Genomic DNA, 12,910 nt, shown 5'->3' with positions numbered 1-12,910 from the left:
AAAAATTAGATTCAGTAATTTTAAAACAATGGACTTTGTTTTTTATTATTACTAAACTAACAATCATAACTTATGCTGGGTTTACAAACAGCAAGTTCTAAATATTTAGTTCGTAGGTTAAAGATTGTATAGGTAGAAGGAACCTCATAGTCATGTAATCTAAACCTCTCATTAGGTGGTACAGCAGATAGAATATAGGACTTGGAATCAGGAAAACTTGAGTTCAACTCCTGCCTCAGATACTAGCTGTATGACTCTAGGAAAGTCACTTAACCTCTCTGTGCCTTAGCTTCCCCATCTGTAAAATGGGGGGGGGGTGATTATAGTACCTATAATAACCTCCCAAAATTATTGTGAGAATGAAACTGATAACATAGGCAGAGCGATCTTTCCACTTTTTTAATGTCAGCTTTACCGATGAGGAAACTGAAAAGGCCCAGGAAAGTTAAGTTTTTTTACCCAGGGTCACACAGGCAGGTGTGGAATTCGAACCCAGGTCCTGTGACTTCAGATCCAGCCTTCCTTTCCAATGTGCAATGCTGCCCTTCCCATTGGTTTTTCCATTCTATCAAATTATGTCTTTTTAATATTTACCTCATGGTCAACTCTAAAAGCTAACTAGAAGTTAGCTTGTTTTCTAAGACAGTTTTATAATTTGATAAGTTTTTTTAATATAACTTTATTGCTTTTTAAGGCTGTAATGCAGGTTTTTGTTCTTCTCTCTCTGTATTTGAGCAGGTCCAATCTGTCAATGTTCACACGCATTTGTGTAGGTATAGAGCGCCCTACTGCTGCCGATTTCCTCTGACTCACCTTTCTAATCCTCTCAGTAAAGAATCTGATAATGTGTACTTTCATAAAGTAAGAATATTTTAGTAACCTGGATAATTGCCCCTTAGTTTATCTGTTTTATGAATTCAAATTTTTAACACTGAGCTAAACTGGGACAAATCTGACCTGAAAATGCCCGAATAGAGTCTAGCTACTTATCCCAGTGAGCAGATAGGCCTTAAGGCTCCCTTTCCTTTCAAGTTTCCTTTGGCTTACAGGTCATGAGGAGATAACCAGGTGTCCAGATCAACGTCTGACCCCAGTGCTCCATGCTCTTTTCATGGGGACTCTACAAGATTCAGACATTTGTCACACAAACTATTCAGGGCTTGTGTTTGTCCTTTCAACTTACACCCAGGAAAAGTCTGGAACAAATGGAATTGGCTTTCATTTTCACTTTATTTCTGTGGAGTAACAGACTGTTTTGTTGTTGTTCAGTTGTGTCTGTTTCTTTGTGACCCACTTTGGAGTTTTCTTGGCAAATACTGGAGTGGTTTGCCATTTCCTTCTCCAACTCATTTGAGAAAACTGAGTCCAATGGGATTAAGTGCCTTGCCCAGGGTTACACAGCTAGTAAATTTCTGAGGTCAGATTTGAATTCAGGTCTTTCTCACTACAGGTCTGGCACTCTATCCACTATGCCACTTAGCTGCCCTGCAGAGATTGTACACATAGGTCACCTCCGACTTAAAGACAGTATAACAAGCCAATTAAGTACAGTATAAGAGACCAGGGAAGTGGCATGTTAGTGTATACAGAGCCATCCTTGGAGTCAGAAAAGCCTAGCATTGAGGCCCACCTCTGACATATACTGGCTTAGACTCTCAATGCTCCCAGGTCTCTCTGTAAGACAAAGCAGGTGTGACTGTGCACTGATGAACGGAGTTTTCTCATTTGGGAGTTCTGTACACAAATAAAATTGCAGGCCTGTTCCAAACAACATTATCGAAAAGAATACATACAAGATAAATTCTCCTAGCCACAAAATAGAGGCAGGGGAACCAACTCAGTGGCTTGGGAGAGCCAACTGTTAAATTTTCAGTGAGCATTTATACCTCAGCAATCAGTAAATACTACAAATCAGGACTTGATTTATTGTCTTCTTGATTTTCTAGACTTAAGGAAATGATGGAGAAAAAGTTAATAATGCAGATTTAACTTAAAATTGTGTCATGTATTTCCAAAAAGCTGGTTATTAAATATTTACCAGCACACCTCTGAGTAGAAAGACATCTCCCTCCACTTCCCCTTTAAGATTTTCCAAGGCTGGTGAACTTATGTATACTCATTATGCTCATATCAGTATGGTAGCTAGAGAAATTCCTGTCTACACTGTCCTATAACACTGTCTATATGTGGACAGGGAAAACACAAACATACAACATGGCAATGAGTACCTTTCTTTTCTTTTTTCTTTCCCCTCCTCTCCTACATAAACATTTGTAGTCTCTACCAACACACTTCTAAACTAGCCCACTGCCCCCAAGCATGAGTCTGAGCTTCATTTCTTAACTCTGTAAGGCATGCCAACATCCAGTTAAACCAAGTAGTTCCAATAGAAAACATTGTTTCTCTTCTTAACTGTTGAAGAAATCAAGAAATTGGATGGAAAGAGAGATTATTTTGGGATTTAGTTCTAAAAAGATAAGTGTACTGTTCATATGTAGTGCACAGTAAAGAATGGAATGTATTACCCATCTTGGTACAACAGAAAGATGATTTGCCCCAGAGTCAGAGGACCTGATGATTACTACGTGTAGGACCTTAGGTTTTCTTCATCTGTAAAATGAAAGGGATTGGCCTATGAGGTCCTCTGAAATCTTGATCTGTGATCATATAATCTCTTCTTTCCTAAGCATATTGTAATAGACTATATACCATGCCTGCTTCATTTTATTACTGGAGGACCTAGACTCAGCTCTGCTATTGAAAATGAATGGTACATTTTAGGACTGGTCCCCTTTGTCTCTAGACCTTAACACCAGTTTCTCCTCCCAGGCTATCTATAGCTTATCCAACCTTCCTCACCTCTCTCCCCACACCACCTGACACTCTGATTTGTGAACTGTCAGTACTTAATTAAACAAATACTATACAGTTTCCCACCCAGATGGCTTCTCTCTTCTGATTGGTCTTCAAACTCGCACCGAGTGGCATTTTATGTGATCATGGATGATGTTTTGTGTAAGGACAGAGGAACTAAAGGTGCTGTCGTCATCAGAGGCACTTGACTGTGAACAAAGTGTATCCAAAGTGTATCATGGCGTAAGAGGCCCTCTGATAGCCAGAGCCAGAATAACCCTTGTCAACAATCTGTATGATTCTGCTGTGAAACAAAGCTTCATTTTCAATTATGGTTCCTGTAAAGTTGTCAGGTTCTATTTTGCCAGCAATACTGGAGTGTGACCCTTTACACCCCAACCTCCAGCAGCTTGCACACACCTGCAGTTTAAGACAGCCATTTTTGGTCACCTGGGTGATATACCTTTGTAAAAGTCAATTTCTCTTATTATCTTTTCTTCTCGATTGAGGTTGACTGTAAAATGGTCCATGTTTTCATAGCCGTTTTCTATTTTCTCCATCTGAAATGCCTTGGATGCTTCAGAAATTCTGAAACCAAGACAATGTGGCAGTTGCAATCACTGTTTAGTTAGATGGTCTGGGATAAAAATAGAAAACCTGAACTCTTCATCAAATGAAAAAGTTACTTACTTTTGTAAGAGCGTTTTAGCATTCTGTGAAAGCAAAAAAAAGGCTGCTTTAATTCTTTCTTTTTGTCAAAGATCTCTAATTCTCTCCACCTCTTAGAATATCAAAATGTAATGCATCTGATCAAATTTAAATCACAATCTTTATTTTTTGCATTTAAACATCATGGCCTTTTAAATATACTTTACTGAGTAACATAGATTAAGAGCCAGGCACAGAATGAAAGAATATTTTGGTCTCTCAAAATTGTTCAATATAATAAGATCAACATAAATATAACAAATATGCTATGAGAGAGATGTTTTCCTACCCTCTGACTACAACAAACAACATTATGTATCCAACCTGTCCACCTGGTAAATATCTTTAGATTCTTTGACCACACTGGACCATACCTGTAAGAAGACTGCCATTTCTGGCTCATCCATGAATTGAATTCCTGACTCAACCAACTTGGATACTGTCTCCAGATGATCTGCATACTTTTTAATCAGCGCCCGGACATGCTCCAGTTTCTCTTCTTGGCTCCTTGTGATGATTTGTGTCATCTCATTCTTTCTTTCCTCCAGGATGCCATAGAGATAATCAAATTTTTCACATAGCTCCTGTTTCTGTCTTCGGCAACATTCCTGTGAGTTGAGTTGGCTCAGTTTAGAAAGGTTTTAAAGCGCATGGTTTTTTTAGATACTGCCTAGAATTGTTTTATTCAGCAACGAACTGATAAGCAAACAGATAGTACAAAATTACAGAAAAATAATGTATAATAACATCCTCCAAATGGCCATGAGCCTACTGCTTTCCTAAACCCCTAAAGTCACACGCACACAGGAGCCAATTTGAACACAAGTCCTTCAGGAAAAGTGCAATTTGATCTTCCTTTAATCGGGAAATGAGTACAAACACAACTATATCATGCAAAACTTAATGTTGGATTCACATGCAGCAGGCCCAGTCATTTGAAGCTGACCTCTGGAGGAACTCTGGCCCAGGGTCACACAACACAGAGAATGAATTCAGGATGCAGATGGACTTGGAAGCTTTTCTCTATCTGGGCAGGGAGTCTTTTACCTTTCCAGGGACCTGTAGTTTCTCTGGCCATAGCTAGTATATTCAATGGACCCAACAGCTGGTCCTAGAATGGAGAATCTTGCTGTCATGAGCTCTGCTCTCTCCAGTTTAGAGTATGGCATCCAGTCCGTTTTTTTTTTTTTGATTACATGTAAAACCATTTTTAATGTTTGTTTTTTAAAACTTTGAGTTCCAAATTCTCTTCCTCCTGTCTCTCCCTCCCCAATGAGAAAGCAAGCAGTTTGATATCAATTATATACGTGAAGTAATGCAAAACATTTTCATATTAGCCATGTTGTGAAACAAAACACAAAGCCAAAAAAAGAGAAGAAAAAAAGAAAGCTAAAAAAGGTATTTTTCAATCTTCATTCAGACTCCAACAATTCTTTCTCTGGAGGTGGATAGCATTTTTCATCATAAGTGCTTCAGGATGGTCTTAGATCACTGTACTGCTCAGAATAGCTGAGTCATTCACAGTTGATCAATGTTTTCCTGGTTCTGCTGACTTCATTTACATCAGTAGATATAAGTCTTCTTGGGTTTTTCTGAAATCATGCTGCTCACCATTTATTATAGCACAATATTATTCCATCACAACCAGATACATAACTTGTTCAGCCATTCCTCAATTGATGGGCATCCCCTCAATTTCCAATTCTTTGCCACCACAAAATAAGCTGCTATAAATACTTTTGTACATATAGATCCTTCTCTTTTGATCTCTTTGGAACATAGAACTAGTAGTGATACTGCTGGATCAAAAGCTATGCATAGTTTTATAGCCCTTTGGGCTTAGTTCCAAATTGTTTTCTAGAATGATTAGAACAGTTCACAATCCACCAACAGTGTATTAGTGTCCCGATTTTTCCATATCCCCTCCAGCATTTGTCATTTTCCTTTTCTGTCATATTAGCCAATTTGATAGGTGTGAGGGTGGTAACTCAGAGTTGTTTTAATTAGCATCTACCTAATCAATAATGATTTAGAACATTTTTATATGACTATAGATAGCTTTGATTTCTTCTTCTGAAAACTGCCTGTTCATATGCTTTGACCATTTGTCAACTGGAAAATGACTTGTATACTTATAAATTTGATCCAGTTCTTTATATGTATGAGAAATGAGGCCTTTTTCAAAGAAAATGGTGTAAAAAAAACTTCCCCCTGGTTTCCTGCTTTCTTTCTAATCTTGGCTGCACTGATTTTGTTTGTGAAAAACCTATTTAATTTAACATAATCAAAATTACGTATTTCATATCCCACAATGCTCTCTATCTCTTATCTGGTCATAAATTCTTCCCTTATGCATAGATCTGACAGGTAAAAATTTCCAGGCTCCCCTAATTTGGTTATGATATCATTCTTTACGTCTAAATCATGTACCCATTTTGACCTTATCTTGGTAGACAGTGCGAGATGTTGGTCTATACCTTGTTTCTGCCAAACTGCTTTCCAGTTTTCCCAGCCATTTTGTCAAACGTTGAGTTCCGACCCCCAAAGCTTCGATCTTTGGGTTTGTCAAACATTAGATTACTACAGTCATTAACTACTATGCATTATGTACTAATCTATTTCACCGATCCACCACTCTACTTCTTAGCCACTACCAAATTTTTTTATGATTACTACTTTATAATGCAGTTTGATATTTGATACTGCTAGGCCATCTTCTTTCACATTTTTTCATTGATTCCCTTGATATTCTTTTTCTTCCAGATGAATTTTGTTATTTTTTTTCTAGCTCTATAAAATGATTTTTGGTAGTTTGACTAGTATGACACTGGATAAGTAAATTAATTTATGTAGAATTGTCATTTTTATTATATTAGCTCTGTTTACCCATGAGCAATTAATATTTTTTCCAATTTTTGAGATCTGACTTTATTCATGTGAAAACTGTTTTGTAATTGTGTTCATATAGTTCCTGGTTATATCTTGCAACTTTGCTGAAGTTGTTAATTATTAGTTTTTTAACTGATTTTCTAGGATTCTTTAAGTATACCATCTTGTTATCTGCAATGGGTGATAGTTTTATTTCTTCATTGCCTGTTCTAATTCCTCCAATTTCTTTTTCTCTTATTGCTATAGTTAGCATTTCTAGTACAACATTGAAAAAAAATGGTGATAATGGGCATCCTTGCTTCACCCTTGATCTTACTGGGAAGATAAACTGCCATTTATTTTTATGATTAGCTAAAAGGGCTTTTAGAGAAATTCTTCCTAAAAATAATTGACTTCCCAGTACTTAGGAACAATCAGGTTTTTGGTAATGACCTTTGGTATTTTACAGATTTAGTTTTTCATCTCTTATCAAATTACAAGCTGTAAAACTGATCTGATATAAAGAGTATCTTTCCTCCATTATCTCCTCCTTCTTCCCTATATAACATGAAGAGGTAGTCCTTCTTCTTGCCAAAGAAAATCCCTCCATATACACAAGTGATCCCATTCCATCTCATCTCCTCCCACTAGATTGCTCCTTCTATCATCCTCACTTCCTCACTTATCTCCTCCCCCTGTATTCTGGCTGCTTCTCTACTACACTGCCTGCCTACAGAAACCATACCCATAACTTCACCATTCTCAAAAAATCCTCATTGATCTATTCATCTCTCGGCAAGCTATTATCCCATATTTCTCCTCCTTTTTGTGACTGAATTCATTGAGAAAGCTGTGTAAAATTGATGCCTCCACCTCCTTTCCTTTAACTGTCCTCTTAATTCTTTATACTCTGGCTTCAGAATTCATCGTTCAATTGCAACCCCTCTTTCCAAAGTTATCATTGTTCTCTTAATTGCCAAATCTTTCTTCAGAACTCATCCTTCTTAAGCTCTCTGTAGCCTTTGACACACTGTCCATCACCCTGTTCTTGATACTCTCTTCTCTCTAGGTTTTTATAACACGAAAACTCCTGGTCTTCCTCCTACTTGTCTGGCATCTCCTCAATCTCCTTTTCTGGATCTTTATCTAGGTCATGCCTACTAACAGTCGATATCCCCCAAAATTCTATCTTGGGCCCTCTTCTGTTCTCTGTATTATTTCATTAATCTTTTTCAGTGATCTCATCCACTCCTTGAATTCAACTATCTTCTCTATAGAGACAATTCTCAGATCTATTTGTCCAGCCCTAACCTCTCTCTTCATCTTTAGTCTCTCATCTCCAACTGACTACTAGACATCTCAAACCAGATGTCTCTTAGACTTCTTGAACTCAATGTGACCAAAGCTGGATTCATTATCATTCTTCCCCAAGCCTTCCCTTCTTCCTAACTTCTCTATTATTGTTGAGGGTAAAACCATCCTTCCAGTCACCTGAGCTTGAAACTTACACATCCTCCTCAATTCCCCACTTTTTCTCACTGCCTCACCACATGCAATCATTTACCAAGTCCTACAGTTCCTACCTTTGGAACATCTCTTATACATGCCCCTTCACTCTTCTGACACTGCTACCACCCTGGTGTAGGCCTTCATCATCTTGCCCCTGGACTACTGCAGTGGCCTGCTGGTTGGCTGCCCTGCCTCAAGTCTGTCCTCCACTCCAGCTGATCTTCCATTCAACTGTCAAATTGATCTTCCTAAAGCACAAGTCTGACTGTGTAACCTTTTCCATTCTGTCAATTCCAGTCGCTCCCTATTGTCTTTATTATCAAATATAAAATCCCCTCACTGACATTCAATGCTCTTTAGAATCTAGCCTCCTATTACATTCATTACCAGTAAGAACTCTTCTTAAACCTTACCCCCGTATCCAGTGACACTAACCTTCTTTTCACTGGTTGTCTCCCATGCCTGGAATGCTCTCCCTCCTCATCTCTGCTTTCTGGTTTCCCTGGCTTCCTTCAAGTCCCAGGTAAAATCTCACCTTCTATAGGAAACTCTTCCCAGGCTCTCTTAATTCTAAAACCTTCCCTCTATTGATTATTTCTAATATAGCCTTTCTTTGTATCCCAAGCACTTAGCACACTGACTGGCACATGGTGGGCACTTCAATACGATAGTTGACTAACTGAAAATATTCAGAGATTTTATTGCTGTGCTTTGGATAACTACTAATAAAGCAATTATTCTCTATTTTAAAAAATGAAATCTCTCTATATGCTTAAAGTATGGTGGAATGAGGCTAGAAGTATCAATTTCTTTTCAGAATAACTTGAAATGATGCCATTATCTTTTAGAGGATAGGGATGGACTATGAATAAATGTTTACAGTTCCTGATTTCTCCATATCAAAGGACTTATAACCACCCTCCCTACATGTCTTTGTTTCTGTTTATTTTTTTGCTTTTGCTTTTTGTTTTCCTGAACAGATATTGTATAACTTCAGCATATTCAGCAAGTCAGAATGAGAGGAAGCAAACTTGTTTCTAAAATGAGGAAATGATGCTTCTTCATTTGAGTTTCCAAGTCAGTTCCACTAAATTCTCAGAAGCCAGCTTAAATTTTGAGGTAACTGAATATTAATTTCCAGTATGAGATATCACCCAGACATCACAGAAAGAAAAGGTCTACACATTCCCTGTGGAGGTGGGTACCATATGGGATAACTTTAACTGGAATTGTCCTTTTAATATTTCATCTGAAGATAGAGGTTCAAACAAGTTATATGAAACTGAATGAATTTAGAACTGACTCCTTCCCTGGTTTGTTCATTTTTTCTCTGGAGAACAGTGTTCAACAGGTATGTGCTACCAAAGGGGAAATTAGTCAGGGGAAGCGACAAAGTTATCAGTAGTGATTGCTTTGCCATTTAGTACCAAAAAATACCTTTATAAATGTCACCTAAAATGCTGTCGGTGTTGATTCTATAGTAACCTGAAAAATATAATCAGAAAGGAACGCAAGCTTTTGCATTATGGAAATGTTCTACAGTTAACGTGCTTCAAAGGCATTGTGCTGTCTGCAAACACATGATAGCAGCCAACTTTATCTTTGCTCTGAAACAACTTCCTGGCCAAAAAAAATTCTCTTTGCTTTTAACAAACTTCCTCATTTGAGTAAAAAGTTAGGTTTCTTCGAACTCAAGTCCAAGAATTTTATATGTGGGTATATACACACACTCAAATACACACACACACACACACACACAATTCCTTTGGCAGGATGTATGCTGTCTTTAAAAAATTGTTAATGAGTATTTTCCTGCCTGTTAATTTCCTCTTTTGATATTTCCTATATCCTTCTTCAGTCTATGGAACTGTCTTTTTAAATTCTGTCCTATACTGCAAGAGTGAGAGAGGAAAACCCTCCATCACTGTTGCCCTTGGCACTGGCCTCCAAGCTGATTCAGACCCGAACCTGACCTTTATACAGTGCAGCCAGGGCAGTATTCCCTGCTGGCTTTCAATGTCCTGGAAGAGCTAAATGAAAGCTGCCTACAAAGCTCCCATCAGAAATGAACACATAACACTGTCTGTTGAGGGATGAAAGTTATAAAGCATTGCCCAAAATTAATTATCAGAGGGGCTGAGAGGCATTTATATACAGTGAAACAGTGAGCTATAAGCTGATTGTGTCTCTATAAGACCAAGACATCAGTATGAAAAGTAAAAAATCAAATCTCTAATCAGAATGTCTTCTCAGAAGCCAATGTTTCAGGAGCTATGCTTCTCTCAGGTTTACTGTGAGAAGACTGAGCCTTTTGTAAACCTCAAAGTACCATATGCAGGGAGGTATAGTGGAAGGCACATTGGATTTTGTACCAGAGGCTTTGAACCTCATCTTTTGCAAATAACTTAAACTCCCTGGGCCATAGTTTCCCAATCTTTAAAAAAATGCAGGGGCAGTTTTCAGAAGAAGAAATCAAAGCTATCTATAGTCATATTAAAAATGCTCTAAATCACTATTGATTAGAAAAAGGCAAATTAAAACAACTTTAAGTATCACCTCACAGTTATCAGAAATGACAAATGCTGGAGAGAATGAGGAAAAATAGGTACACCAATGAGCTCTTGGTGGTATAGTGAACTGGTTCAACCATTCTGGAGAGCAAGTTGGAACTAGGCCCAAATACCACCACTAAGTGATCAAAGGAAAAGAAAAAGGACCTATATGTACAAAAACATTTATAGTAGCTCTTTGTATGGTGGAAAAGAATTGAAAATCAAGGGGATGCTCATCAATTGGGGAATGACTGAACGAGTTGTGGCATATGATTGTAATGGAGTACCGTTGTGGGAAATGACAAGGGGGATGATTTCAGAAAAACATAGCAAGACCTATAGGAATTAATGCAAAGTGAAGTGAGAAGAACCTGGAGATCACTGTGCACAGTAACAGCAATGTCATAATGATGATCAAATGTGAAAGGCTTGGTTACTCTGATCAATACAATGATCCAAGACAATTCCAAAGGACTCATAATCAAAAAAATGCTATTCACTTCTTAAGAGAGAACTGATGAACTCTGAATGCAAACTGATGTATAATTTTCTCACTTTATTTTTCTTGCTTTTTTTAAGCAAAAATACAGCTAATATGGAAATATGTTTTGCACGACTTTATATGTATAATCATGTGCTTTCTCAGTGGATGGGGAAGGGGAGAAAGAATTTGGAACTCAAAATTTAAAAAAGAAAAGAATGTTTAAAAATAAACAATAAATTGAAAATATTTTTTAAAATTTTTAAATGAAGGGGTTAGTTTAAATGACTTTTTTCTTTAAAATTCAATTTTATTTAATTTTTGGCTATGAATTCTCTCCCTCTCTCCTGTCCTCCTCCACCCATTGAGAAGTCAAGACAAACAAAACCCATCACAAATTTGTATAGTCATGCAAAAACAAATTCCTGCATTAGCAGTTCATCAGCTTAGATGATTTCTAAGGTACATTCCAGCTCTAGTTCTATAAACCTATGTAATATTAACTAAGTATCCTAATAACCGGCCTTTTTGAAGCATTTTTTGTCCCTCTATAGACATGGCTTTGATTCAATCTCTCTATTTAAGAATATTTTAACACAGCTATTATTGCTAAATAAAGAATCATCAGCAGCGGATTTACATTATGTTTAAAGCAACTTCACAAAACCACCACCAGTTAAAGGACACCGATTTTAGGCACCTGTGTGTGGGTAAGGAGAAAAAATAGAACTGAAAAGGGAAGAGTTTCATGAACACATTTTCTATGACCATGATTCCTCAATGTACACAGCATAAGCTTCTTTTCCCTGACCCCCAATATGACCCACATGCAGAAATACTCAAGCTGATTTCAACAAAGATATAGAAACAAATATAAACAAAAAATACAAACGTATCTGGAGTCTTCTTTGAAGGTCTGCTTCATCCAACACTCGGAAGAAGTCATTAACAATTAGTTTCGTTGCCTTAGCAATAAAAATAATGCCTCACACTCAGAGAATTTCTTTGTAACAATGCTGCGAGGCATATAGCACAAGTATTATTATCTCCCTCCAACAGAATCCTTGGAAACTGGGGTTCAGGGTTCACAGTGACACAGCTAATAAGTTTTTCTTTATCTTTGCCTATCCCCAGATACTAGCACCATGCCCAGCACATAGTGCATGCTAAAATGCTTGTTGAATGAATGAATGAATTCTTCCAACTAGAAGACCAGTGCTCTTTGAACTGGCCAGAGAGAACCAGAGTCTGGCATCATAAGATCCTAGAGCTGAATGTCGTCCACTCTAAAACCCTCATTTTATAGAGGAGAAACTAAGGCTTGCAGAGGATAAGTGACTTGGCCAAGGTCATACAATCAGTAAGTGGCAGGGCTGGGACTGGAACCAAAACCCTCTGATTGAAAAGCCACAGAATCCCAGAATTTGAGGGCTGGGCAGGAGCCATCTAACAACCCAACCTAAACAACAAAGGAATCCCCAGGACAATATGCCTGACAAGTGGTCCTCCAAGCTCTGCTTGAAGACTACAAAGGAGGGGGAGGCCCCACTTCTCAAGACAACCCATTCCTTTTTAGGACAGCTCTAAACACTAAGATTTTTTTTTTCCGGAGATCAAGTCAAAATTTGCCTCTTTGTAACTTCTACTCATTGTCCTCAGTTCTGTTCAAACAGAAGTCTAATCCCTTTTTTTTTCAAATATTTGAGCACAGCTCTCATGTCCCATCTCATCCCCATCCCTCATTTCCCCAGTCTTATTTTCTCCTGAAAAAAAAAACCCTCCATCCAACTGATATTCATATGTCATGAACTTAAGGCCCTTCACCATTCAGTAGTTAAAACAATGTCTGGCATACGTGAGGTGCTTAATAAATGCTGTGAAAAATGATTTTTCTTAGGAATCATTATCTTAGAGACTCAGAGCTTCCCTCATCCCCTTT

The 12,910-nt window shown here is 37.7% G+C and overlaps 1 protein-coding gene across 3 annotated transcripts in view; it reads right to left on the bottom strand.

Annotated features, from left to right (window-relative positions):
- The window catches only part of TRIM55 (tripartite motif containing 55), a 77,247-nt gene that overhangs the window by 36,049 nt on the left and 28,288 nt on the right, over positions 1-12,910 (bottom strand). For all 3 annotated transcript variants that reach the window (XM_036742043.1, XM_036742042.1, XM_036742044.1), the window contains 3 exons: positions 3,936-4,169; positions 3,544-3,566; positions 3,317-3,441 (listed from right to left, as the gene is read on the bottom strand). In XM_036742043.1, the coding sequence (XP_036597938.1) occupies positions 3,317-3,441; positions 3,544-3,566; positions 3,936-4,169 (382 nt within the window). The remainder of the gene's footprint in view (positions 1-3,316; positions 3,442-3,543; positions 3,567-3,935; positions 4,170-12,910) is intronic.

This window comes from Trichosurus vulpecula, chromosome 1 (assembly GCF_011100635.1).
Source record: "Trichosurus vulpecula isolate mTriVul1 chromosome 1, mTriVul1.pri, whole genome shotgun sequence".
Taxonomy (NCBI): Eukaryota; Metazoa; Chordata; class Mammalia; order Diprotodontia; family Phalangeridae; genus Trichosurus; species Trichosurus vulpecula.
Note: the sequence above shows the minus strand (reverse complement) of the source record. Positions and strands in the feature narration are given on the sequence as shown.